The sequence below is a fragment of the Ochotona princeps genome, chromosome 32, assembly GCF_030435755.1.
Source record: "Ochotona princeps isolate mOchPri1 chromosome 32, mOchPri1.hap1, whole genome shotgun sequence".
NCBI lineage: Eukaryota > Metazoa > Chordata > Mammalia > Lagomorpha > Ochotonidae > Ochotona > Ochotona princeps.
In genome coordinates, this window is record NC_080863.1 from 7,503,728 (window position 1) to 7,528,978 (window position 25,251).

General features: G+C 55.8%; 1 protein-coding gene across 1 annotated transcript in view; it reads right to left on the reverse strand.

Moving 5' to 3' along the window:
* Window positions 1-5,782: 5,782 nt before the first annotated feature.
* Window positions 5,783-25,251, reverse strand: part of PEBP4 (phosphatidylethanolamine binding protein 4) — a 179,763-nt gene continuing 160,294 nt past the window's right edge. Inside the window, exons 6-8 of the mRNA XM_004591450.4 lie at window positions 18,093-18,138; window positions 15,908-16,021; window positions 5,783-6,038 (exon numbers count right to left, since the gene is read on the reverse strand). Of these exons, the coding sequence (XP_004591507.2) occupies window positions 5,884-6,038; window positions 15,908-16,021; window positions 18,093-18,138 (315 nt within the window). The 3' untranslated portion in view covers window positions 5,783-5,883. The remainder of the gene's footprint in view (window positions 6,039-15,907; window positions 16,022-18,092; window positions 18,139-25,251) is intronic.

Genomic DNA, 25,251 nt, shown 5'->3' on the forward strand with positions numbered 1-25,251 from the left:
GGCAGGGGCCAGAGATGGGGGCTACTGGCAGGATGGGCATATTTCTCTGTGCCTACCTTGTGGATTTCAGGGGCAAAAGCCCGGCTCCCACTTTTGGGTCGGAGCATCCTCCTTCTTGTATCTGTGATCCATCAAACCACACCCATGAAACCTGCTTCCGCCAAGACCCCATCAGGAGACTACTGGTTGGCCAGGAAGGTTGTGGGTGTGTGGGGACCGAGATGACACCTTCTGCAGCCCCTCTGGTCTGATTTGTTGGGGCTGAACAGCACATGCGAATGCAGCTTGCACAGATGCCCAGAAGGAGTTGACAACCCTGGTGCGTCTAGCGGGTGCACACGCCTGCCGAGTGATTTTGTGTGGGCTGCAGTGTTTACATCGTGTGTGTGCAGGTTGCATACAACAGAGGTATGTCATCAGTGTGTGCACACCTGGGTGCCAACGGGCAGGGCCTGGCTCTCCAGGAGTGGAGGAAAGTGGGCGGTTTCTCCTTTAACACTACTCGGGACAGTAGTGACCAAATTCTTGCAAACAAATGCATGGCTGTAGGCGCACCTGCGTGGATCAGGCAGGCTGCTCTTGGATATCGGTGAGAGCTTTTGTAGCTGGCCTTTCTCTGCCATCCCCTCTCCTCCCCACACAGCCACACCCTTCCCAGTTTCCCCAACCCCCACCTGTATTTCTTTGCCTGGCTTCTTACTACTGCCTTCCCAGGGCCAGATAGCCACACAACTACAGATTGTCTTTATGTCTATCTGTCCACACTCCCACCGCACAGGGACAGGTCCTAGAAGGCAGAGGGTGCTTTTAGGTTTTTTTTCCTCCCTACTGTCCTGGGCAGCAATGGGGGTACATACAGCACCCCGGGAAGCAAACCCCCCCCCCCCCCATCACTGTCATACCCCCTCCTTGCCTTTCATTCTCTGTAGCCATATGCACCTGCAGACACAGTGGGACAGGTTCATTCCTACTCAGACGCAAACCATGGCTGGGGACTGCTGGCAGCTCCGCCATAGGCTGAGAAATGAAAGAGGTGGGCCGGGAGCCCTGGGTGTAGGCCATCCTGTGGAACTCAGAGAGGATGTTAGGAAATGAAAGAACCAGAGCTGGGCAGACAGCAGCAGGCCAGCTATGGGGTCTGATGGTGATGCAAGGGCTGTTCCCAGGGGCTAAGAATGGACATACATCCCTGTGTGCCCTTCCCAGATGGCAGCTTCTGGGGCAGGAGTAGACGGGGAAGTTCATCACCATCAGGATGAAAGGGGCGCTAGGTCATTGCAGGTGTTGGTGGCACGGGAGAGCAGGCAAGGGGCTGCAAGTGCTGGGGGTTGCAATGGGAACAGCTTGCCATACACCTGCAGCAGTCTGGCGGGGACAGGGCAGGGAGCCTTGTGAGTGAAGGGTCTTTGTCTCTCCAGGGAGATGCTTGCTAGTTGCTAAGGAACTGAGTTGTCCTCCCATCCAAGCTTGCCAGCGTTTCGCTTAGCTTGGGTGTGTGTGGGGAGTTCCAGGCTTGGGCTTGAGGTGTTTGGTTCTCTCCCTGGGGTTGCCGAGGGACTGGTGGATCTCTTCGGGAGGAGTCTTAACTGGGAGAGAGGGGAACAGGAGGAGGAGGATGAGAGAAACCTTTACTATTGCCCTCAGAGAGGAAGCCCTTCTATGTAACTGAGCAAACTGCACACCAGGGCTCATGTTGGCACCTTCCCGGACATCTCATTCATGGAAACTAAGTTCAGAACAGTGGAGCGTGCTGCCCACTACTTGACAACAATTCTATCTGAATCTAAACTTTCTAGGTAGGAAAACTTTTTAAAACAGCACCCCAGTGTACAGATGAAGATTCCTTTTTGGCCCAAGGCTGCTTAGTTCCAACACATGGGTCCATCATCATCATCATCATCACCACCATCATTAACCACTATCACCAACACCATCATCACATCTATCACCATTGTCATCATCATCATCGCTACGCTTTAAGGGACGTTCCCTCTCTTCTTTATACAGGCATGGAGGAGAGGGGACAGGGCTGAGTCTACAGATCCAAGACAGCAACTGATGAGACTGTGACCCTGGGCTGGGCCAGGCTGTTGCCCTCAGCAGCCAAGATCCCTTGGCCCTTCCACAAATCTCACTTGGTCTGAGATGGCCAAGGTCTTGACTTCTTTCTTAAGTTTTCAGTTTCCCTCGTGGGCCAGGCCTCGCTCTTGAATGAATTGGAGAGCTGACCCTCCCTTCCTGTTGCCCAGAGAGGGTATGCTGGAGTGCTGCTTACCCCTGTCACCTGGGAGGAGGCTGATGGCAACAACGGTTGCGACCACAGCTTGTAAGGTGCGGCCACTCTAATGGATCTGTTCCCTCGTCTATGTGGCAAGGATGCACCACCCATGCCACTAGGTTATTGTGACAATCCAAAGAGAGACAGATCTGAAGTACACTCCCCCACCAATGCCCCGTCCCTCCAAACCTCCAGGAACCTCTAGGGAAGCCGTGTGGGGATGCCTTAAATGAGGTGCCACACTCTACACAGCTGGCACAGATCCTGCTACACAGAGTGCTCACTGAGTAGTGTGTAACAGTGGTGATGAGGATAGTCATGTCAGATCGCAACTAGGGTTTTTTTTTCTTTTTTGTTTTTTTTGGCTATTTCCTAAGAGATCTCAAAGCAATCTTTCTATCTTTCTATCTTGTTTCTTCTGCAAGGGGGAGGGAGTAGCAAAGAGGTGAGAGGGAGAGAAGGGGAGAGAGGGAGAGGAGGGGAGGCGGAGGGCAAGAGAGAGGGTGGGGGGAAAAGACCCAGGGGCCTGTGCAAGCAAGGGTGGACCCCCTAAGGTCCCCCATGTCCTCCGGGCTTCTGCTGCCTCTCTTGTGGTTCCCAGGGACTGCCGGGCAGGCTGGCTTTAGCTGAGAGCTGGCCAGCTGTGTCCTTCTTTCACATTTTGGGGCCAATAGGGAGGGAGTTGAACTTGAAGCTCAAAACACCAGGACAAAAGAAAGGGGGGGTGGTAGAAGGAAAGCGAGGAGAGCAGGCAAGCCAATAATTTCCTCGAAGGATAAACATCCGATTTTTTTTTCCCTCACCCAAAATAAACATGCTAGCCACAAAGAATTAAAGGCAGAAGGGGGGGAGAAAAGGATGAGTCTGGATTTTGGGGGTGGCTCTAGGAAGCTGACCTTTTGTTTATCCTGGCCCTGCCTGGACATCAACTGGAGCAGCCAATTCGCCTCTGGGCAGGGGTGCAAGCCCACTGTCTTCCCAGGGACATATGCAGGGATCCAAGTTGGAAGTGTATCTGCTGTGGCGTGGAGACTCCGCCTGGCGCTCTGACATGGGACACGGGTGCCAGCTTAATCCACTGCAAGACAATGCTGGCGCCCACATGCCTTCCTAGAATCCAGGAGTTTGCTGCCCATTATATCTGGACAGGACATGGAACCTATCCCTGGAGGGGAGGATATAGGGGGCATTGTCCCATTCTCTCTCCATTCACAAACTCCACCTCCCTGTGTCCTTGCCTTTTCTTCCATCCTGACTGTCCAAGTGGTTGTTCAGCCGGGTGGAGGGTAGGGCTGGCAGGGTCCTGCCTGCCTTCTGCAAGAATCCCTGGGTGCCCCCAGCTGTGTGCTGCTGGCTGCTTCCATCTGGACACCTTGAAGCACCTTCTATACATGAGTCTCCCTGTGTGGCAGAGGAGACAGGGCTGTTAATTCTGGGCAGGAAAATGAGCTGAAGAGGTGTTGGGGAGCGGTCTTCAGTGAACTGGAGTGGGGGTGGGGAAGCTGTGGGTGGGTGAGGTTAGGGGGAGGCCTGGTTCAGGTGTGAGTGACGCCTCTCCAGGGGTTCTCGGGTGTGGAAGCTGAGGGCCTGCACAGGCCTTGTATGCAGTGTGGATGCCACGGGCCCCTTCCTGGCACAAACGAAGACGTGCATTCATAGCTTGCTAGGAGCACGCCTCTGCTGACACTGCCTGTCCCCGTCCAGCTGCCTAGTTGCTATTTCCTGTGGTTTTTCTGGGTGCAGATCACCCGTTGTCTGGCCTCTGCCTCCTGGCCCAGCATTCCCATTTCCCTGTTTGTTTGTTTGTTTGTTTGTTTTTCTTCAGCTGCATTCCTTCTTGGCCTTTTGCTTCCTTGGTTGTGGAGGGGGTGGTGGGCAGGGGAGGGGGATTGGGGGGAGAGGCGAGATTGCCACCCATGTCTCTGGAATGTTCTCTGTTGCCACTGTCACACCACAACCACTCTCACCAGCCTCACCCCTGCTCCCAACCCACTTTCCAATCCTGAATTGAACGTCACTTCTCCCTGAATCTTCACCTCTTGTTTCCCCTTTCCATGCTCACAGTGTGCTCCACAGCTCATCATTGTGGGTTTGCACTCAGTTGGTCAATTTTTTTGACTTGACTAGACTGAAAGCCCCAGGAGCTGGCTGCTCTGCTCGCCCTTGAGTCCAAGGCAGGGGAGGGGGGATTAGCCAGCTGTTCTCCGCCTGGTGTCCCTGTGAGGATCCCACAGCAGCCCTGCTGCAACGCAGCCCTGGGATCACCACACCTGTCCGGTTACCCAGCCCCACTCACAGCTTAACCCTAAACCCCAGTGCGGAACACTGGTTGACTTCCTCTGAAATGGACCTGACATGGTGGTATAGCGAGTAAAGTTGCTGCCTGTGATGTTGGCTTCCCACATGGGTGCTGCTTCAAGACTCGGCTACTCCACCTCGCATTCAGGTCCCTGCTAATGCACCTCAGAAAACAGTGGAGGATGGCCCAAGTCCTTGGGCCCCTACACTCACATGAGAGACCCAGAAGAAGCTCCTGGCTCCTGGCTTCAACCTGACCCAGCTCTGGATGTTGTAGCCATTTGGGGAGTCAATCAGGGGATGGAAGATTTTTCTCCTGTAATTCTGACTTTCAAATAAATGATCCTAAAAAAAGTGGGGAGGTACGGGCGTGGTGTAGTATGCTAAGCTTCTGCCTGTGGTGCCGGCCCCCCCAATATGGCACCAGTCTGTGTCCTGGCTGGTACACTTCTCATGCACCTCCTTGTTGATAGCCTGGGAAAGCAGTAGAGGATTGCCTCATACTTGACCCTCTGCACCCATGAGAGACACCTGGAAGAAGCTCCTGGGTTTTGGCTTTGGACTGACCCAGCTCTTGATTTTGTGGCCATTTAGGGAGTGAACCCTCATATGGAATGTCAATTTTACTCTTTCTCTGCTTCTGTCCCTCCTTCTCTTCTCTTTGTAAATCTGTCTTTCTACTAAGTTAATTTTTAAAAAAAATGCCGATTGGAAAGGCTAATCTACAGAGAGAAGGAGAGACATAAAGACCTTCTGTCCACTGGTTTGCTCCCCAAGTGGCCGCAACGGCTAGAGATGAGACAATCTGAAGCCAGGAGCTTCTTCTGAATCTCCCACGCGGGTGCAGGATCCCAAGGCTTTGGGCCGTCCTCGACTGCTTTCCCAGGCCACAAGTCGGAGCTGGATGGGAAGTGGAGCAACCAAGACATGAACTGGTCACCCATAAGGGATCCAGGAGCGTATAAAGTGAGGATTTAACCACTAGGGTATTGCGCCAGTCCTAAATTAAGTAAATCGAAAGAAAGAAAGAAAGAAAGAAAGAAAGAAAGAAAGAAAGAAAGAAAGAAAGAAAGAAAGAAAGAAAGAAAGAAAGGAAGGAAGGAAGGAAGGAAGGAAGGAAGGAAGGAAGGAAGGAAGAAAGAAAACAAAATGCCAAGTCTGGGTGATTTTTTTAATTGGGGAGAGAAGGGGTCCGTACCCAGAGGGCTTTCATACCCAGAGGGCTTCCACAGCAGGCTGGTGGTAGTGGCAAGTGGACCCATGCCAGGAGGGTGACCCCCGCGGTCAGGCATGGCAAGTGGTCATCTCTAATTGTGTTGGCTCTTGGCCTTGTCGTTGCCATTGCCGTTGCCAGACGCCTGGAACCTGGGCGAGTCTTGGTAGTTTTGGGTCATGAACTGGGTGCTTGCTTCTGGTTCATTCAGGCGATAACGGTTCAGGAAACTGTCCATTTTCCAAGAGGCTAGGAGGATAAACCGAGAGCGAGGGGAGTGGGCAGTGAGAGAGAGAGAGAGAGAGAGAGAGAGAGAGAGAGAGAGAGAACAGGGCTATGAGAGCAAACGGGGGGGGGGGGGAAGCTGGTACAGGGGTCAGCGTGCAGCTCCAGGGTAATTGGAGACAGCCAGTGATGACCTTGGCCATGGTGTCTGGGAGCACCCTTGGCTCCTGGATGTAGAGGCAGCCCTCTGGAGGTTGGCAGGACCCCTGGGAAATCTCGCAGGGGATGAGGGGACAAGGACCAGGGTCTCCTTCAGTTGCCTTTATTTGGTGTAGTTCTACCCCCTCACACAGGATATGCCCAATCTTCTGGACTGCCCACTTCCTCCATGCAGCCCACCCTTCCTGCAGACTTTTTAGACTTCATGGCCAAGGCTGTGATGATTTCTTCCCACCTGGCCACCACAGCTGCCCACCAAGATTTGCCTTGCCACAAACCAAACCACCTCCTCTTGCTGCTCCTCCAGTAGGGTTCCTGGAGGGAGATACAGTGTCGGGGACAGGTGTGACTAGGCCCGGTGGTAGGGCAGGGACAGCAGAGCCCTGGGGGCCTAGGGGAGAGAGGAGAGGCCCAGGTAGGTAAGTGTTGAGAGACCTGGCTCTTGTTTCTCAAACCCGGGGCGACAGACACCCCAGGGCGCCAGAATGTGCCAGTGGTTTGTGGGTGTGGCCTGCACCCCACACGTAGCGCAGAGCACACCTGCGTAAGCACGTTTCTGTCTTTTATCTGGAGTTGAAACGGGAATTCAAGCGTACCCTGCACTTGGTATTTTGGTTGTTTGTTTGGGTTTTTGCTTTTTTTTTTTTTTTTTTTTTTCTTATTTCACATCACCTGTGGGTGCAGAGTGTGTGTGAGGAGGGCCTGGTCTGCAGCGCAGCTGGTCAAGGGGCAGTAGGCTGTGGGGGGGTGTGGGGGTGCAGCCCTATCTCCTGCTTACAGAGGAAGGGGCTTAGGGGGTGCCAGCAGCAGCTTCAGGTTCTTCTCAGGGCTTCTTCTGCCTGTGACTTGCAGACCACTCTTTCTCTGCGCCTGTCATCCTCCCATCAGCCCCACCTTTCTCCCTTTCCTGCAGGGCTGTGGGCATTTCAAAGATAGGGTTGCTGTCCATCCCCAAACCCAAACAGTAAGAGCAATGGTCAAACCACAGGAATAATTGTAGCAGCAGCAGCAGCAACAACAACAACACACCAACTTAGTGCTTCCTGTGTACTCTGTGCTCTTCCCGGAGTCCCACACTTACTCCGTAATGGCAGAGCACTCCAGTGCAATACTAGGGTGATGGCAGTCCAAGAAGGGGGGCTGGTCAGCTTCCCTCAGATCCCACCTGACTTAGCAGGGACTGCATGCTTGGGTTGGACTTGGGAGGGCTGGACAGAAGCCCCTTCCCCACCCCTTCCCCACACAGCTCTTCTGTGGTTGGGGCAGCCAAGGTGCTCCCTGCTGCCAGGTGCTCTCTCAGTGTTTGGTGGGCTGGGGTCTTCTGTGTGTCCATTCAGAGACTCTGCAGCCCTGGCCAGGGGGACCTGGCTGGCTGGGAAGGAACTGTAGTCTTCCGACACCCCCACCTCAACCTCAGGATGGGGCGCATGCTTGTGTGTGGTTGCAGGGAGTAGGCTCATGGGGAATTGGCGTGTGGCAGGCACGGGGTCTTCCTCGCTGAGTGGTGGGCAGGAAGGAGCCTGGGCGGCTGGGAGGGAATTGAAACCCACCACGAGACCAGGGCAGGCTGCCGGGGAGAAATCCCCATGCAGAGCTTGACTCAGTGGCCTGTGGCTCTCTCCAGGCAGCACTGCGAGCAGATGCCCATAGTACAGAATGAGCCCTGGGGGCCCCCGGACCCCGAGCCAGTCCTGCCACCAAGGTCCCTGCAGTTCTCACTTTCAGACCTAGGCCTCCCACCTCCTCCCTGGCTCCTACACTCTCCCTCTTGTCCCCTTTCTCCTCCCCCACCTCTACCCGCCCCACTAGCTTCCTGCCACAGAGGCGAGAGGAACTGACCCTGAGCAAGCTCTAGAAGGAAGAGGGCGTGAGTCAGGCCCTCCGGGGGTGTGTAGGGTGAGATGGGAGCTGTGGCTTCTGTGGTCACCGCTGGGAGGAAAGCCCCTTCCTGGACGGCACTGCTCCGTCCAGCCATGCAGGAAGAGGGTGGTGCTGCTGCGGGTGCCTAGGGCCACCGCGCTGGTACCCGGGACCCAACGTAGGCTGCAACAGGGGCAGGGGCCCTCCCAGGAGGTGGAAGCGGTCTACTGCCCAGCTCTTAACGCCACCCAGTGGCAGCTGTAGTGCTATCCGGGGGCGGGGGGGGGGGGCGTGCTGCTCAGGGCAGGACGAGTGGGCTGCTCCCTGCACAACCCTAGGGTGCTGCTCCCACCCTGTGCAGCCAGGAGGGGTTGGGGGGATGACTGGTCACTTCCTCCTCAGGATGGATGGTGCTGGGACCCTTGACAAACACCCCCAGACTCCTCTCCCCAGGCTTGGTTTTCTTTTAAGCTTTGTTTTATGGGAAAGGCATAAAACTGCTAATTCACTCGTCCAGTGGCCGCAATAGCCAGGGCTGGGCCAGGACAAAGCCAGGAGCCAGAAACTTCATCCAGGTCTCTTACATTGCTGGTAGGGACCCAAGTAGTTCAGCTTTTTTTTTTTTTTTTGCTGACTTCCTGGGTGCCTTAGCAGAGAGCTGGATGGGAAGTGGAGCAGTGGGGACTTAAACTAGCATTCCGATATGGGATGTGGTGACTTCAGCCACCAAACAGAGCCTTTCTTAGAGTGTCCCATCGGCACAGCTCAGTTTCCTGGGTGACCCCACCCCACCTTGCTTGTCTCTGAGTCCTCATTGGGCTTCCAACACATTTCCCTCTCAACCCAAAGAGTGGGATTCAGGAAGCTGGGGAGGTGGCCTCCCTATTCCAGTCTCGGCCTGACAGGTGCTGCCCATGTGGGGCTTGGGGAGGATAGAGGTTGGCGCCTGCGGGCAGTCTTTTTTTAAAATTTAAATATTAATTTGAAAATCAGTGTTAGAGAGGAAGGGAGAGACACACAGATTTTTTTTTTTCCCATCTGCTGATTTACTCCCCAAGCAGCCACACCTGACAGGGCTGAGCCAAGCCAATGCCAGGAGCCCGGAGCTTCATCTGAGTCTTCTGCACTGGTGGCAGGAACCCAAGTTCTTAGACTATCCTTTGCTTCTTTTCCTACTCATGAACAGGGAGCTGGATTGGAAGTGAAGCAGCCGGGATTTTAACTGGCACCTCTGTGGAATGCTGGCATCCTAGGCAGAGACTTTCCCTGGTAAAATGTGCCACAGCACTGACTGCTAGGGGCAGTCTTTGTGGGAAACCTGAGTGTCTGGCTCTGAGCTGCCCCATCCTTCACCTCCGTCCCTGGGCAGGGGACTTGCGTTCAACCCAGTGCCACTCTCTTGCCTGGTCTTGCTCTCTTTTCTGCCAAGGCAGGGAGACCACTGCTTCTTGTTAGGGGACAGTGGCCCTGGATGAAAAAAACAAAAAACAAAAATTCCTCCACTCCAACCTAATAACTGCCCCATGGAGTGCCCAGCTCGGCACTGTAATTTGTCTGGTGCGTCTGGGGCCGGCTGCTGTGATAGAAGCGCCGATGTCTTCTGCCGAGATTAATGATGTCCTGGTGGTGGTAGGCGGGAGGCCCGGGCCTTTCATTTTTTGTGTCTTAAATGATATCCAGAGACTTGTACTCCGGGAGCTGAACGGTCCTCTTTCCGTCGCATCCAATTACTCCTGGGGAATACTTGCTGACTGGCTGATCTTGCCGGCTCCAGAAACTCAGGGGGCTGGAGGAGCAGCCTCCCTGATGCTGGTGGGAAGGAGCACAACAGGAATGCCAGGGGTACCCCTGTGTCCTACAGAGAGCCTGAGAGTGGGTCTGATTCCTAATTGCTAGGCTGGCAGATGACCGGCATGACTCCCTTCAACTGCAGCCGGGGTTGGGGGGCTGAGAGAAGGAAGAGGGGCTGGAGGCAGGGAAAGGTGCAGGAGGAGGGAGTGACTTCCAAAAGCTGCTACTTTAGCTCCCGCTGCCCTGCCCCAGTCTTTGGTCGTGATGATGCTTGGCTGTTGCTGGGATGCAAAGTGGGTCTCCTCTGTACTACCTCTGCCATTCATCCAGCCGTGCTCCGGATGGTGGGAGCTCTGCCTTGTTCCAGGCAGTTTCTAGCCTTGGCACCTGCTGAGACTGGGCCTTCAGACTCCCAGTCCTCCCCGCTCTGCCAGGTGGGTGGCGCCCTTCAGGGGCAGCTGAGAGTAGTCTGCCACAAGCCCATACTGGCGGTGCCCTGGGGGATTCTGAGGCTGGGCCAGGTGAACCGCCGTGGGAGGTCACGGGTGGTGGAGGTGGGAGGGGGTAGGATTGTTTACACGAGGCTGTGTGTTTGTGTCTGTCTGTGTGTGCATGGATGAGAAGGGTCCTTTCCCTCTTGGGCTCCCCTACCCCCATACCTTCCTGTGCATTGCCCCAGCCTGGGGGAACTGATCTAGGCCCTCCCGGCCAGGGGCCTTGTGTGTTGGTCTCTCCTACCACCAGGGCTGCTGCTTGGGGGGTCTCTGCTGCCTTCTCACTCTTGGTGGCTTGTCTCACTAAATCCGCTAAATTCAAGGCCAAGGGCAAGATGTGACCCCCACCCCCCCCCCACATGGTAGCTCCCTAAATATCCTTCTTCTCTGGTCCCTTTGGATGCATGTGTTGTGTCTGTTGGGGGGCCCACCCCAGAGCTGCTGGAGTCTGGTGCTTGTGGAGTGGTGCATGGCTGCCTGGCCTAGAATTCCAAGGCCTCTTTTCTGTCTCGCCTGTCCTGTCTGCCATCACATTGGTGCATCCTTGCAAAGAAGGGATGTGAGCCTGGCTGGTGTGGCTAGGTGGCTAAGGTGTGGTGTGCTGCAGATCACCGTTCCCCAGGAGTTTGGTTTCAGCCACAGCTTAGACCAGGGAGGGACAGGGAGGGCACTGCCATTGCTAGCCACAGAGGCTCAAGGGCAAGCAGGGTGCAAAATGTCTGGGCCTCACCCGTGTCACCCAAGGGCGCAGAAGTCAGTAGGGCTGGACTTCCTGGAGTACTGGCGAGCTGGGAACAGGTGCCAAGGGCCCTTGTCTAGAAGTCAGAATTGGCTAGCTTTTGCTCTGGCCCCTAGGGGAATGGGTCATCTTGCTGTTCTGTGCTTTGGTGTCTTCTCAGGCTCCATGGGGATGAAGGTGACTGTCCTGCTGGTTGGAGGCTGGGGCTGGTAGAGAGGTGAGGCTGCTGTCAGAGGTGGTTGATGTATTTCTGTGCACGTGGGGGTGGGTGTGAGAATGTGTGAGAATGGGTCTGGTGAGTGTGTCCCCTGCACAGCCAGCTGGGAACAGGTGTTGAGCAAAAGGGGGAAGGAAGCCACGTGAGCTGAGTGTGCCTTTCCAGGAGTCTATGGAGTTGCAGTGGAAGCAGGGCTGGTTGACTGAATGAGACTTTGTAATACGCAGGAAGTCACAGTGTCGCTGTACCCTTCAGGAGGCTACGCTGGGTCAGGAGGGAGAGGCAGGGCCGACTGAACAGAGACAAGACAGTGCTGGGGTTAGCCCTCTGAAGGTGGGCAAGGTCATTCGTCCTGGGAAGAGTGGGCCTCCTGGAGGGTTTGGGTGTGAAATGTGGGAGGGTGCAGCAGGGGCTGTACGAACGAAGTTCACCAGCAGCCGGAAGGCCACCGCCCACAGTACCCCAGGCCTGGGTCAAGCTCAGCTCCTAGTCCTGGAAGGCAGAAGGGTGGCTTTTGGGACAGACACCCAAGGAACTGGGGACCAGCCAATGTCACAGGCAGTGGGTTGCGGTCGTCTGGCTTCCAAGGTTTCCTCTGGTGGCTTGGCTGCAGTCTGGCAGGATGCCTTAAATCAGAGGCAGGACAGCTCCAAGCTTCCCCTCCCCCCACCTCTGTCCCTTGGGAAGCCTGCCGGTGGTGAGAGAGGGGACCTGCTCCTGAAAGGAGCGTCTGGGGCTGACTGTGCAGGGTGCTTTCTCCAAGGCGATCAGAAATAAGTGGGGACGTGGACTTCCCTCTCATTAGCATGGTGCAGGGGGTCAAGCTGCTGCTTGTGGTGCCAGCATCATAGGAACCCTGGGTCCAGTCCCGGCTGCTCCACTTCTGATCCAGCTCCATGCCAATGCGCCTGGGAAAGCAGCAGAGGACGGCCCCAGCGCTTGGGTCCTGGCACTCGTGTGGGCGATGCAGATGGAGATCCTGACTTTGGTTTTGTCCTGGCCTAGCCCGGGCTGCTGTGGCCATTTGGGGTGTAAGCCAGCCAATGCAAGATCTCTCTCTTTCTCTCCCCTGACCTTCCTCTTATCTCTCTGTCACTCCACCTTCCACATCAACCACCCGCTCAGTCTTCACCAGAGATCCCCTGTGCTGGAGGCACAGTATGGAGAGGAAGCCCAGGGAGGGTTTCAGCCTTGTGGCTCTCTGCACAGGAACACCCGTGTCCCTCCACATGGTTTATCTGGATTTATCTCCAGCTCTCTGCTCACCCTCACAGCCTGTTAGTCACAGGTCAATGCCAGGGAAGGAAGGGGCCAGTCTGGGATAGGGTCTGGACAGTGTCTTCTGAGGGTGCCCCTCTGCCTGGCTCCTGCCCCCCCTGGAAGCTCTGTTTGACCCAGATGGGCATGGTGGCTGATCTGCAGATTCCCTCTCTCACAGCTGCCAGAGCATGGTGGCTCTCGGGGCCTGGCTCAATGGCAGACCCCCTCCACCCATGGTGTCCCCTGAGCACTGGTGTAGCCTGAGATTCCCTGGACAATATCCTGGTGCCACAGGAAGTGCCAGCCCCAAGGGTGCAGGGCACATTCGGGTCAGGGTAGGCCCCCAATTGCCTCCCATCTCTGACCCTCTGCTCACCTCCCTCCCATCTCCTTGCTCTGGTCAGCTGGTGGTCACTAAAGACTGCAGTGCGCACATAGTATCTCATGGCTCTCCGTGGGCTGCTAGGCAGCACTACAACCCTGCCAGGCTTCCCAAACCCCCCCTCTCTTTCCTTCCATCTTCTCACTTAAAAAATAAAATTACACAAGATCTTGGTGCCAGCTCTGTGGTCAGTGCCTGTGACACGCTCATCCTATATGAATGATGGTTCTAGTCCTGACTGCTTCACTTTCTATCCAGTTTCCTGCTAATGCACCTGGGGAAAAATACTAAAAGAAGGCCCAAGTGCTTGGAGCCCTGCATCCACGTGGCAGGCCTGGATGGAATTCCAGGCTCCCAGCTTCTATCCGGTGCAGTTCTGTCCATAGTAGTAATTTGTGGGAGTGAGCCAGAGGATGATAATTTCTTTCAGTCTCTCCTTCCTTCTCTGTAACTCTGGCTTCTGAATCAATTAATTAAACAAAATCTTTGCAACTGTATTTTCCTTATCATTCGAGGGTTCAAATCCCCTTATTGGGGCTGTTTCTGTGGTATATCAGACTAAGCCTCTGCTGTGGCACCAACATCCCATGGGGGCAGGTCTTCAAGTCCTGGCTGCTCTGCTTCTGATTCAGTACCCTGTTAACGTGCCTGGGAAAGCAGCAGAGTATGGCCTAAGTGTTGGAACTCCTGCACCTACGTGGGAGACCTGGAAGAAGCTCCCGGCTCTTGGCTTTTAATCTGTTCAGTTCTGGCCAATGCAGCCATTTGGGGAGTGAACCAGCAGGTGGAAGATCTCTGTATTCTCTCTGTATAACTCGGCCTTTCAAAAATAAAAGAAAAATAAATCTTTAAAAGAAATTCCCTTTTTATCCAGGGTCCAGTCCCTGCCCAACCTCTGTAGAGCCCACAGAGATTGGCCCATCACATAGAGACTTTTCTTGTTTTCCAATGATGGCCCAGACTGAGAGAGAGAGAGAGAGAGAGAGAGAGAGAGAGAGAGAGAGAGAGAGAGTGCGAGCGCTCCACCGATCTGCCCCAAAGCCAGATCCCTGGCTCTCCTTCATATCCTCTTGGCTGTGAGGGCATGCTGCCCTGGAGGGAGGAGACCCATTTGCCTTGGGTCCCCAGAGTGAACTCCAGGCCTCCTGCTGTGCAGAATCCTCAACAACATGCCTAATTATAAGTTATTCTTGCACAGTGGTTCCATAGTCTCCCAAGCCCACGTTATCAGCCCCCCGCCAGAGGGCAGGCAAAATTCCCTAGGCCCTGAGATCTGGTTCTTTCTGGGGCACCCTGGCATAGGGCTGGGCACATGGTAGGTGCAACCAGTCCCCTTGGCTGGGAGCTCACCTCTGGGAGGATGACTTCCTGGCCCACCAATAGGACAGAGAAGTTGCCAGGGCCACTCTGCCCAGACACAAGTCCAGTTTCTGAGCTTTTTATGGCCACAAGAAGGGAGTGGGCCGAAGTGGGGGCAGGGGAGGGTGGTGCCCAAGGAATCCCAGCTTCGGTAAAGACACAGAAGGATTAGTGATCCAATCCAGACCCCAGAGGTGTCCAGCTTGTGTGCCTTGCCGTATGTGTCCTGGGCCGGCACGTGGGCCCCAGTGGGGCACTCAGGCCATGTTTCATGGGCAGACTTCTCAGCAGCACAGCAGAGAGAGGGGGCATGTCTTGAGGGCCTCTGACCCCTTACTCCCCTTCACTGCTTCTCTAGGCCTCTACTGATAACACTGCCTCAGGAGGCACCAGCCTCTATCTGTCCATTGTCCCACCATGAAGTCCAGCAGGGGACCCCGAGGCACTGCCCTATCCCGTGAGAGTCTCCCAGTTGGCAGAGAGGACAGTGCAGGCTGCCTTGTGTGTTGTTGATCCCAGCGAGTCCAAGGGCCTGCCAACTTGGGTGAACTGGGGTACCAGGCACTGGAGGAGTTTGTTTTGGCCTGGGTACAACATGGGTGGTTTTCTAGCACGTGTGTTTCTTTCCCTGGTTGTCTCCAAAGTATGTCCTTGGCAGAGATGTTTAAGGAGATGATTTACGGATTGATGAGGGGCTGGAGGCACCTGGGCAAGGTTCATGGGTGGAAAGGTCGCATTAACTCGGCTTCTCTGGGGTGGCCTGGAGCCCTCTGTGATTGGCGGCTTCTGCTCGGCACACATCTGAAGGACTCCCTGTTCAGCCAGTGCCCTTCTGGGCTCTGCACTCCTCTCCCCTGGGGCCCTCAGGGCACTGCGGTGGTTAGCCCAGCTTCCCAGGGATGGCAGGTTGGTCAGGGTCACTGGGTGAGAGGAGCTGGCTCATGACACCCACCCTCCCACTCATCTCCCCAGCAGCCTAGGCCACGTGTGGTCTCTCTACAGGGTTGTTGGCCCTCTCTGAAACCCCAAACATCTGTGGGGTGTCACAGTGGCCACTTGGCTCTGGTGGCAGGATGACTGAGGTATCGCAGGCTGCGTGAGCCATGGGAAGGCTCCACGGAGTGGATCCCCAGGAACGCTGTTCTGTTCGGAGTTGCTGGTGGCAGGGTGTGGCTGGGGGTGCCTTTGCCCCAGCACTAAGATAGCCCCAGCGCAATTAGGGACCAATGAAGACAGACCGGCATGGTGGCATTCCAAGGCCCTCTTGCTCAGATTGGCCTCAATTACAAGGGCAATTACCCGCTGAGGTGTTGTGGGGGAGCTGTCCACACATGCCATGCAAGGTTTTGGGGGTGCTGGTCTCCCTGGCTCCAGGTGCTCCCTCTGAGACCTGGCCTCACAGATCATCTCAGCCCAGCTAACGCTGCCAACTTCATCTGTGGGATTTGCTCCTGGAGCTGGGGTTGAGGTGGGAGACCCCCGAAGCCCACACCTCCTTTAGCTCACTCCCACATGTTCACGTGCCCCCAGCCTCCTGCCTGCACTGCCACTTGGAAAGGAGGGGAGGCCTACCTCGAGTTTTGTTTTCTTTGGGAAGGAGAGAGATGACCCTTCCTTCCTGGAGGTAGATGAAGAACTGGTAGCGATGGAAGCCGCTGTGTGCTGGTGGGGAGGGAGGCTGGTAGGCTGTGGGCAGAGATAGCAGAGTGAGCTGAGTGCCCCCTCCCGTACTACCCTGGGCCTGCATGGCATGGCACTGCACTGCTCCTGGTTACTCTATAAACCATGCTCCTCCTCCTTGCAAGGCCAGGTGGGGACTCCCCCATCACCAGCCACCCCAATGTACATTTGGCAGGTTCTGGCAAGAAGAACACTTTGGGGGCGCTGTTGGGAGGGGGGCTAGAAGGGGGACAGAGGATGACGTGGTCCAAGAGAAGCCACTCTAGGCTGACCAGAAGGTCTTACATGCCCAGTGTGTAGCTCCCAGGCCTTTCTAGGTCACTGGGTGTTGTGTTGGTCCTGTCTGTGCTTTAGTCTGTCCTGTTGGACTTCCTGTGCTCCCCCACCCCTCACCCCCGCCACCTCCTGACTCCAGACAAACCCATCTTCCTCCGTGAATGCATTTGGCAGTGGATTTCTATTTATTTTTTCAGCATTTCCTTATGAACTCAATTCCCCCAAGAAGCCAATTTCTTGGCTGGGCCTGGAGGATCTGGAAGTGGTTACGGGGGTGGGTGGGACTGGGTTCAAAGGTTTGATCATGGGAGCTGGAGGAGCTGAACGTCCGGGGCACCAACAGAGAAGGCCTGCCTTCCCCTCCTCCTCCCTCTCCTTGGGGTGGGGGTGGGAGCAGAGGCTGGCCTTTTGGCACCAGGTCGGGAACAGCCCTCATTCCTTCTTCCCTCAGATCTGGGGATTTACTGGCCCAGACTTAGTTCCTAAAAGCCAGGCCTCCACCTCCTCCTGAGGTTGTCCTTCCCTGTGTCTCCATTGCCCTTCCTGAGAAGGGTACGGGGGACAGGCTGGAGCTGGGGATCTTCCCCGGGGTGGGTCGGAAGGCATGCTGGCCGGGAGGTTGCTGGTGGGTGGTGGGCATGGGTGGGGTGCACAGACACTTGCTGGCCTCTCCTCCTCCGTTCCTCTCCCACCCTTCAGATGAAGCAGCGACTGCGGGGAGGGTTCCTCACTGTGGACTTCCGGCTGCTGGGGCCTCCAGCGTGCCAACAGTCAGGGGAATTCCTGACTATTCATCTTTCCCCAAGATTTTAGACTGCACATCGTCAGATGTGTGTGTGTGTGTGTGTGTGTGTGTGTGTGTGTGTGTGTTAAGAGTTCGGAGTGGGAACAGTGCAGGGTGTGCTGGAAAACAGCTGTGTGAATTGGTATGGTTTGGGCGTGTAGCCTCAGCAGGTGTGTGTGATGGCTGGGGTGCCAACATCATGAAGTGCCTTAGAGGCCTATGACATGTGTGCAAAGACAAGACACTGCCTGAGCATGGCTGGAGAGCCGTGCCATGTGTGGGTGGCCACAACCATGGGGACAAGCCCCTAGGAGACAAGCCCAGAGTCAGAACTGACTGGTTGTCTATGATGGCGATTTATTCTTGGGGTGGGAAGACGAGACTGTCCCTCTGCTTCTTTGGGCCAGGCCCCGGGCCACATGCCTTCTCTGCACCTCAGAGAGGAAGTTGGGGAGTGGGGGTTCCGCCAGGCCCACAGTCAATGGTACAGCTGGGATGTGAAGGCTGGCCCACAGGGTGCCCGAGCATGGCTGCTTCCCTGCACCACGAGGCTGAGTGTGGTGCTATCCATTTGCAGGGTGGGAATCTGAGAAGGAAGGAACCTGGGGTCTGGTGGGGGGAAAGCTGGGGGAAGCGGAGGAGAACCCAGTTAGGCGCTGAAGCTTTCTAGTCCAGATGGCCCCTTGCTAGCTCTGGTCAACGGTGCCATCTGGAGCTGATGCTCTGGCCTCAGCTTTATTCTCTTTCAAACGGACACTGCTAGCTTTCTGCAGTGGCAGAATTGCGGCCAATGAGGTTTATCCAAGGTAGCGATTATTGCTAATTGAACATGGACGCCGCTGCTGGCCTTCTGTGGTAGGTCAGAGGTGGAATCAGAGCGCGCAGGTGAACCCTGTATTGGAGAGCACTAGGGCACTGCACTTGGACGGTTGGTCCCCAGACCTCCATCAGCACCCTGGCTGCTGCACCCACTCTCCCTCCTGCCCCCCCACGGGTGGGGCAGACCATGGTGCATACCTGTTAACTCCTGGCCTTGAATCTTCCCTTTCCTCAAGTCAGCGCCCTGGAAGGAGAGACAGGCAAGGCTGGGTGTTACTCCTGGGTTGTGGGGGAGTAGGGGACCCCTTGTGGGGTCTGGAGTGGGCTTGTGGGATTGGGCAGAGGACAGGCACAGACAGATGTAGTTGGCTGAGGCTGGCTTGGAGGTGCAGGAAGGACTTCCTGACCTCAGTGTTGTGGCGGGTGGTGGGATCCTGATGGGATCCCTCCACACACCTCCCCTGCTGCCATGCACCTGCACCTGAGCCTGGGCACAGGGAGTCACCATCAGCCTGCAAGGGCCTGCTCCCTCCAGAAGAGGGGCTGGAGGTCTCACGGTTGCCTCCTCAGCTCACTGTCCCCCCCGCCCCCCACCCCCAGAACAGCAGGCAGAGGCTGGTTGAATATGATGGAGTGGGAGGTGGGATGAGGTTAGCAGGCCACTGATTCTGCAGTAGGTTATCTCCCCCCAGTCTCAGACCCCTCTCTGAATCCCTCTTCACACAAGCCCCCCAGGGTGGTTTCTTTGGCTGCTGCAGTAGCCTCAGTTTCTCCTCCTTGTCTTCCCTTTTCCTCCCCTCTGCTCAGTGTCTGTGGGATAATGAGGCTCTCCCCCTCCATTGCTCCAACCCCGGGGGCGGGTGCTAATTACTGTTTGTGCAGGAGGAGGAGAGGCTCAGATGAAAGGGACTAGAGCTGGGCCCCTGGGTCCCTGCCACAGCTCAGGGCCCCAGGGCCATGCCAGGGAGCCCCCGCGGCCCCTAGGTGTGGGGTTTTATAGCCTTAATGATGGTGATTAGCGTGGCTTTTAATTGATTCTGCCAACACCTAACTGTGCCCTGGCCCCTGTCCTCCAGGCCCTTTCTGATGCAGCTCCTGCCCTGCTCCCTGCCTGGCAGTGGTGCTCAAGTGACAGCGGTGGGGTGTTGGGGTGAGAGTTGGTTGCAGGGAGGAGTGAACGTGGGAGGCCCCTTTGGAATTGGGGAGTGAGCTCTAACTGCCCCCTTCCCATTTGCCCGTTGCAGAATCCACCCGGCCTCCTCTCATTTAGGGATGCTGTTCACTTGCTCTTGCTCTTCCTCGGGGTCATTTTCCCAGGGGACCCCTCTATCCCCAGGCTTGTCCCCTTCTGCTCTGGACTGGGTATCCAGAAAGCCTTGACATTCACTCCCACCCCTTACCCCCAACTCCCCTCTATAACAGCTCTGCCCTGTTCCTCTCCCAGGGCAGGTCCTAGGCCCTAGGATGAAGCTCAGGGGTTGGAGGTGGTGACCCCTCTGCTTGATAGCCATGTCTTCCAGGGGAAAGAGCTGAGGACCCCCACAGAGGCCTTGTGGGGTTGACAGAGCCTGAGTGCCCCCCCACCCACTTGGCCTGGCCCCCTGGGGAAAACCAGCGCAGCCTCCCTCAACCCCGGTTCCTTTCCAAGTCAGTCCTAGACGACCAGGGGTTTGTTTAAACCAAAACAATGGTAACCTAAGCAGGCTGTTTCTTTTCAGTCCCTCTCTGTCAGGAGAGGGTCCCACCCTTGCTGATGAGCAAGGCTATTCTCTTCCCAGCCAGGACAGGGCAGGGAGCCCGCCCCCAAAAGCCTGACCTCCCCTGCACCAGGCACAGCTCTTCATCAGCCGGGCACACGGCAAAAGCCCTGGGTTTCCGAGGACAGGGCGTTTGGACCAGCCGGGATCCCCCTGAGGGCAGGACCTACAGCATGCTGCCTGCCCTTGCTAGGAAGGGAGAGCAGGGACAGACCTGTGCCCCTGTGGTGGGTGGGCAACCTGGCCGCTGCTCTGGCTGGGGCTGAGCTCTGGCCAAACTCCCTGTAGCCATGAACCATCCCTTGCCATCAGTCCCAGGACAGATAACTGGTAGTGGCTTAGGAAACCAAAGTTGGAAAGGTGAGCATAGAAGGAGTAGAAGGAGTGACATTTGCAGCAAGTGGAGGAAGGGGTGCCTAGGATGCTGAGACTCAGGGCTTGGTAGCTTATGCTTTTCTTGTGGCTCCTCCGGGAGGTTCTGCTTCGGAAAAACCATCATTAAAACACACCCATACAAGTGCTGATGTGAAACCTGGCTGCTCCAGTTCCAATCCAGCGCCCTGCTAGTGTGCCTGGGAAAGCAGCGGAGGATGGTCTAAGTGCTTGGGCTCCTGTATCCACTTGGAAGACCCAGATGAGGCTCCTGGCTCCTGACTTCAGCCTGGCCCAGCCCTGGCTGTTACAGCCATTTGGGGAATGAACCAGTGGATGAAAGATCTCTTTGTCTCTTCCTCTCTCTCTGTGTAACTCTGCCTTTCAAGTAACTTTTAAAAAGCAACACACAACACGCAGGCATGATCCAGAGGTCTGGGGCTGCAGGGGCATGGCAGTCCCATCCCATATCAACTTTCCCAGCTTCTCCATGGATTGGAACATCACACTGAGTGGCAGGACTCTGCAAATCCACACCCCGTATCAAAGTGCCTAGGTTCCCCTCCCTGGCTTTCACTTCCTGCTAGTGAACCCCTCTGAGAGGCAGTAGTTTACACAACTGGGGGACTGGCATGGTGGTATAGGGTTATGCTGCCACCTCTGATGCTAGCATCCCACATGGGTGCTAGTTCGAGTCCTGGCTGCTCTGCTTCTGATTCAGCTCTCTGCTAATGCATTTGGGAGAGCAGCAGAAGATGGTCCAAAGTGCTTGGGCTCCTGTACCCAAGTAGGAGACCCAAATGAAGTTCTAGGCTTCTGGCCTCAGCCTAGCTTAGTCCTGGATGCTGTGGCCATTTGTGGTGTGAACCGAGATGAAAGATCTCTCTCTGTCTCTTTCTGCAACACTGTCTTTCAGATAAACAAAGTCAGTTCTGGATGTACCTCTCACATGTGTTCACCTCTACATACGTGTGTGGGCACATATATGCAAGGTATTGGGTAACAGCATGACTGTCTGACCTAGGAATCGACACAAAGTACTCTCTTTGCAGGATGGAATTAGAGGAGCTAGACTTTGGACCCCTCGGAGGGCTTTCTGGGCTTCGGCCACATGAGGTCTCTTTCCGAGCCCTGTCTTTCTCTAGCTACTTTGGAACTGGCATGGGAAACATATGAAAAGTTAGGGCTCACCAAGTGTCACAGCACCCCATTCTACATCCAGGGGTGGGGTGACCCAGTCCCATTACAGTGGGTAGCACAGGAAGCCAGGGGTCTGGCCTCCTGCCTGCTCACCCCCTGCCCCCACCATTATCTTATATTGTGATGAGCACTCTGATTCTTCAAGGCAAGGCCCTCTGCAGCCAGCTGACCTCAAAACAGTTCATGCGTGGGAGGGGGCGTGCACTGGGCTGGAAAAAGCCCAGAGACCCTTTGGCGATTCAAGGGAAGGGGTGTCCTGGCCCCGCCCCAAACCCTTCCCCCATCAGTCAGCCAGCTGTACTTTCAACCTGTTGCTCTTGATTTGCTGTCTCTGAGAGCTTGAAGATTTTTTTTCTAGAACTGGGACATCCAGAGGCAGCCCTTCCACGGCCCTGCCCTGGGGAACCCCCTCGGGTGAAGGCTCTGCAGCTGGAACTCTGTCTGTGAGGTCTGCTGGGTGGGGAGAGGGCCCGGCTGTGTCTGGTCCCCTAAGGGATGCAGGGATAAGTTTCTCATTCTCCTTTCAATTATCTGCAGGCATCTGCCCGCCCACCTGCGGCCTCAGCCAAGGTCCCTGGGTCCTTACTGGGACTTGCTGACCAACCTCCCTCCCCCAGCGCAGAAGGTCGGGGGGCCGTTTCCTCGAATGCGCTGGGGATGATTTAATCTCCCTCACCCACCTCTTCCCATTTGGCTGGGCCGATCCAATCACTCCCCCATTTGGCTTCAAACCCTCGTCAATGTGGAGAGGGCAGGGAGGAGGGGTAGCACTTGTGGATCTCAGGGAGGTGAGGGGAGCGGGCATCAGCAGAGCCCCTTCAGTGAAAGGTGAGGGCAAGAAGGATGTTGCAAATAGGGGGAGCCGGGCAGAGCACTTTGCAGGGGGCACTAGAAGGAGATGAGAGGTGGATGCCGGCCTTGGCATCCAACCGGAAGGTTCCTTGCTGTTTTGCAAGGGTGCCTGTGAATTGCTTCCCCCTACCCCAGGTGGTAAGGGATCAGGAAGAGGTAGAGGGCGTTGGGAGGTGCTGCTCAGCCATCTCCATTCTGCACCCAGGCACAAGGAGGAGAGCCCCTGCCTGGAGAAGACCCTGCTTTCTGGCCTGCTCCAGGGGAAAGGCTTCAGGGTAGTTAACCCCTTGGCTGCTGCTCTACCCTGAGCCTGGGGGAGTGGATGCAATGAAATCCAGCATTTTCTATCCACCCTCCAGCTGGGAGCCAAGTGCTCTAGGCTCTGGAGTGTGGGTGTCTTGTACACCAGCCTCCCCCCCAAGAGATACAATCTCATCCTGATAGGCCTCCTTCCGGTACCTGCAAAGGGAGTGGGGACAGCATGGTGAGTGTTGTCTTTAGGATGGGCAACAGATGGGCAGCAGGGCTTGGAATCCGGGCACAGAGAGGGCAGCGGGACTCTCAGGTCCCAGTTCCTAGCCTGGAGTCGGTTGCTGTCTGGGTATCCAGAGCTTTTGGGTAGGGGGTGCTGATCTGATTCTTGAACGTAAGGAGCCACCCAGGGTGGGAGGAGTTGTACCCAAAACTTCACCACCCTCCAGGATACTGCATTTGAAGCAAGATTTCTCAAGGTCAAGGTTGTCTGCGGCTTGTGAAGTTTTCTGGTTTTCCATTGGACAAAGACAGGGAAGGGGAAGGCAGCGTAAGTGGAGGAAGCAGCGCACATGAGCAACGGACTTGGCTGCTCGCTGAAAGCAGAGCGAGCATGCGTGTTTGGACAAGTGAGACCATAGGCTGGGGTTAGCCTTGAACACTGGGACAATGCCACCAGCAGCCAGCTTCAACCTGGGGACCATGGACTGCAGGTGAGGCCTTTTCAGCTATACGAGTGCTCAGTAGCTGTGTCCTGGGAGGGTCGCCAGAACGGGCTGGTTGAGCTGCCCCTCCTGGCTGACAAAGGACTCGCTCAGGTCCGAGTCTGAGGATACCCCATTTGTTTAGACGAAGACAGCCTGGGCACAAACGCTGTGCGATATGCTAGCGAAACATGGTGATCAGGCAGCGGCATTGAGCTGGGCAAAGGACAACCATTTCTAGATACCTGGGACCGAAGCCAAAGCTTTCAGCACCTGCGTGTGGGGCTGGTACGCCTCATTTATCCGGAATCAGGTGGGGAATGGGGTGTTCCTCCTGGGTACATTTTCCTGAGATCCGGAATCCTGTGTTTTGATCTTAATTATCTTGTGCCAGCTTCTGAAAACACTTGGAATGTGTTTTGTAAAGTTAAACATCACCATGGTCTGCGTGGCACCCTATCAACAACTCTGGGCTGAGACGCCAAATAGTAAGGAACAGTGACATTTCTCTTTTCCTCTTCCCACCCCTGCTGCCACTTCACCGTTCCACCTGCTCAACTTCCTAGCAGCCAGTGTGTGGGCATCCACCTTGAAGGCACTGGGGAAAGAAAGAGGGACCCCCTTGCTGTTTGCAGAGTGTCTAAGAGAGGCAGGTGCTTCGCCACCAAGGTCTTTCTGCTGGTTGCATTTAACACAGACTTCCCTCTGCACAGCAACTCTGGGCTGCAGCCCAGTGACACCCTCAAGCTGCTGCACCACGTAGTGCCCAAGTTTGCATTCCTGTAAAGTGGCAACAGGATCCCGCAATTACTATGAGCAGGTGATTAGGAGATAGAATATTCTGAAGGCCTATAGTGCCGTGCTAGAAAAAGAGCACTGAGTTACTGAATCGAGCTGGAGTCAGGATGAAAGGCTCCGCTGTCCTGGCCCCTGGAGTAGGCGGGGTTCGGGGGCTGAGGAGGCGGCTGCTGCCTCCACCTGCCCGCAGAGACCCCAGGCTCCTCTGAGTCCTGCCAGCTCTCTTGGACTGTGACTGAGCCAGGCAGTCTCCTAGTAGGGTCGGTCTCGTGAGGCTAATGGCTGTGCTGCGGGTTCCAAGGTTACTCAGCTGTGAACGTGGGGCCTGTCCCGCTGGGCTAGTACTCACCCAGGGTATGTGGAGCGAGCGGCACATAATGTTTATTAATATGCTTTGATGAGGGGCATTAATATATCTTAATGGCACCATCTGAGCCCAGCCTCCTTCCTTCTCCCTCCCCTCTCTCCTCTCTGTCCTCCTACCCTGTGGAAGAGAAAGAGAGAGAACTCCAGAACCAGAGCTGTCATCTGGGATAGGAAAGAAGAGACTCAACTTTGGACAGGGACAACTTCAGGGACCAGAGAGGGGACCCTGGGTGGAGAAGCAGGTTGCATGTGGCTGGCTCTGCTGTTCAGCAGAAACTTGGCCAGAAATCACTTGGTGATGGGAGCGAGGGAACCAAAACAGTGGTGCAACTTTTCCAAAAGCCAGTGGGTAGGGAGTGGCAGGAGGGAGAGACCAGAGCTCCCCGAGGAAGCAGGACCCAGGGAGGGTTGCGTCTGAGGGGGCCTCTGGTGCCAGCAGTGAGCTGGTCAGGGGAGGTCAATGAGTCACCCCATACTGCTATACTGGCACCACACCCACACATGTGCACAGGCTCGCCCAGGCTCATACACTTCCATGGTCTTCTCCACAAATCCTTACATCCACCTTACAGAAGATAGAATCTTCTGGAGTCCCGTGGAGCTGTCAAATGTCAGGTCCTTCCACACACACCTACAGGCATGTACACGCTTTCACATACATGCCTCTCCAGGTGGTCTTGCACAGACAGTGGGTGTGTGTCAGAGGCTGAGCATGATACATTGAACACAGGGGCTTGGCTGGAACTGGGAGCCCTGTGGTGAGCCAAAGCACACGTGGGACATTTCCAGACCCTTGGCAGGGGACCAGGATGGATGACTGCTGAGGACTAGGGTCTGAGGGCCTGAGCGGCCAGTGGCAGAGGATGTAGGTGGTGGTGGAGGGGTGGGCTCCAGGCCCTGCTGCGTCCCAGGGCTGGAAGGTAGGGGTGGGAGATACGTTCAGTGTGCTCTCCCTGCAGGGAGCAGGGCAATCAGTAAACTAGGGAACCTCTACAACAAGCAGGGCTTGGGAAAAAGCAGACCGACCAGGAAGGATAGAGTTGCAGGGTTCAAGCC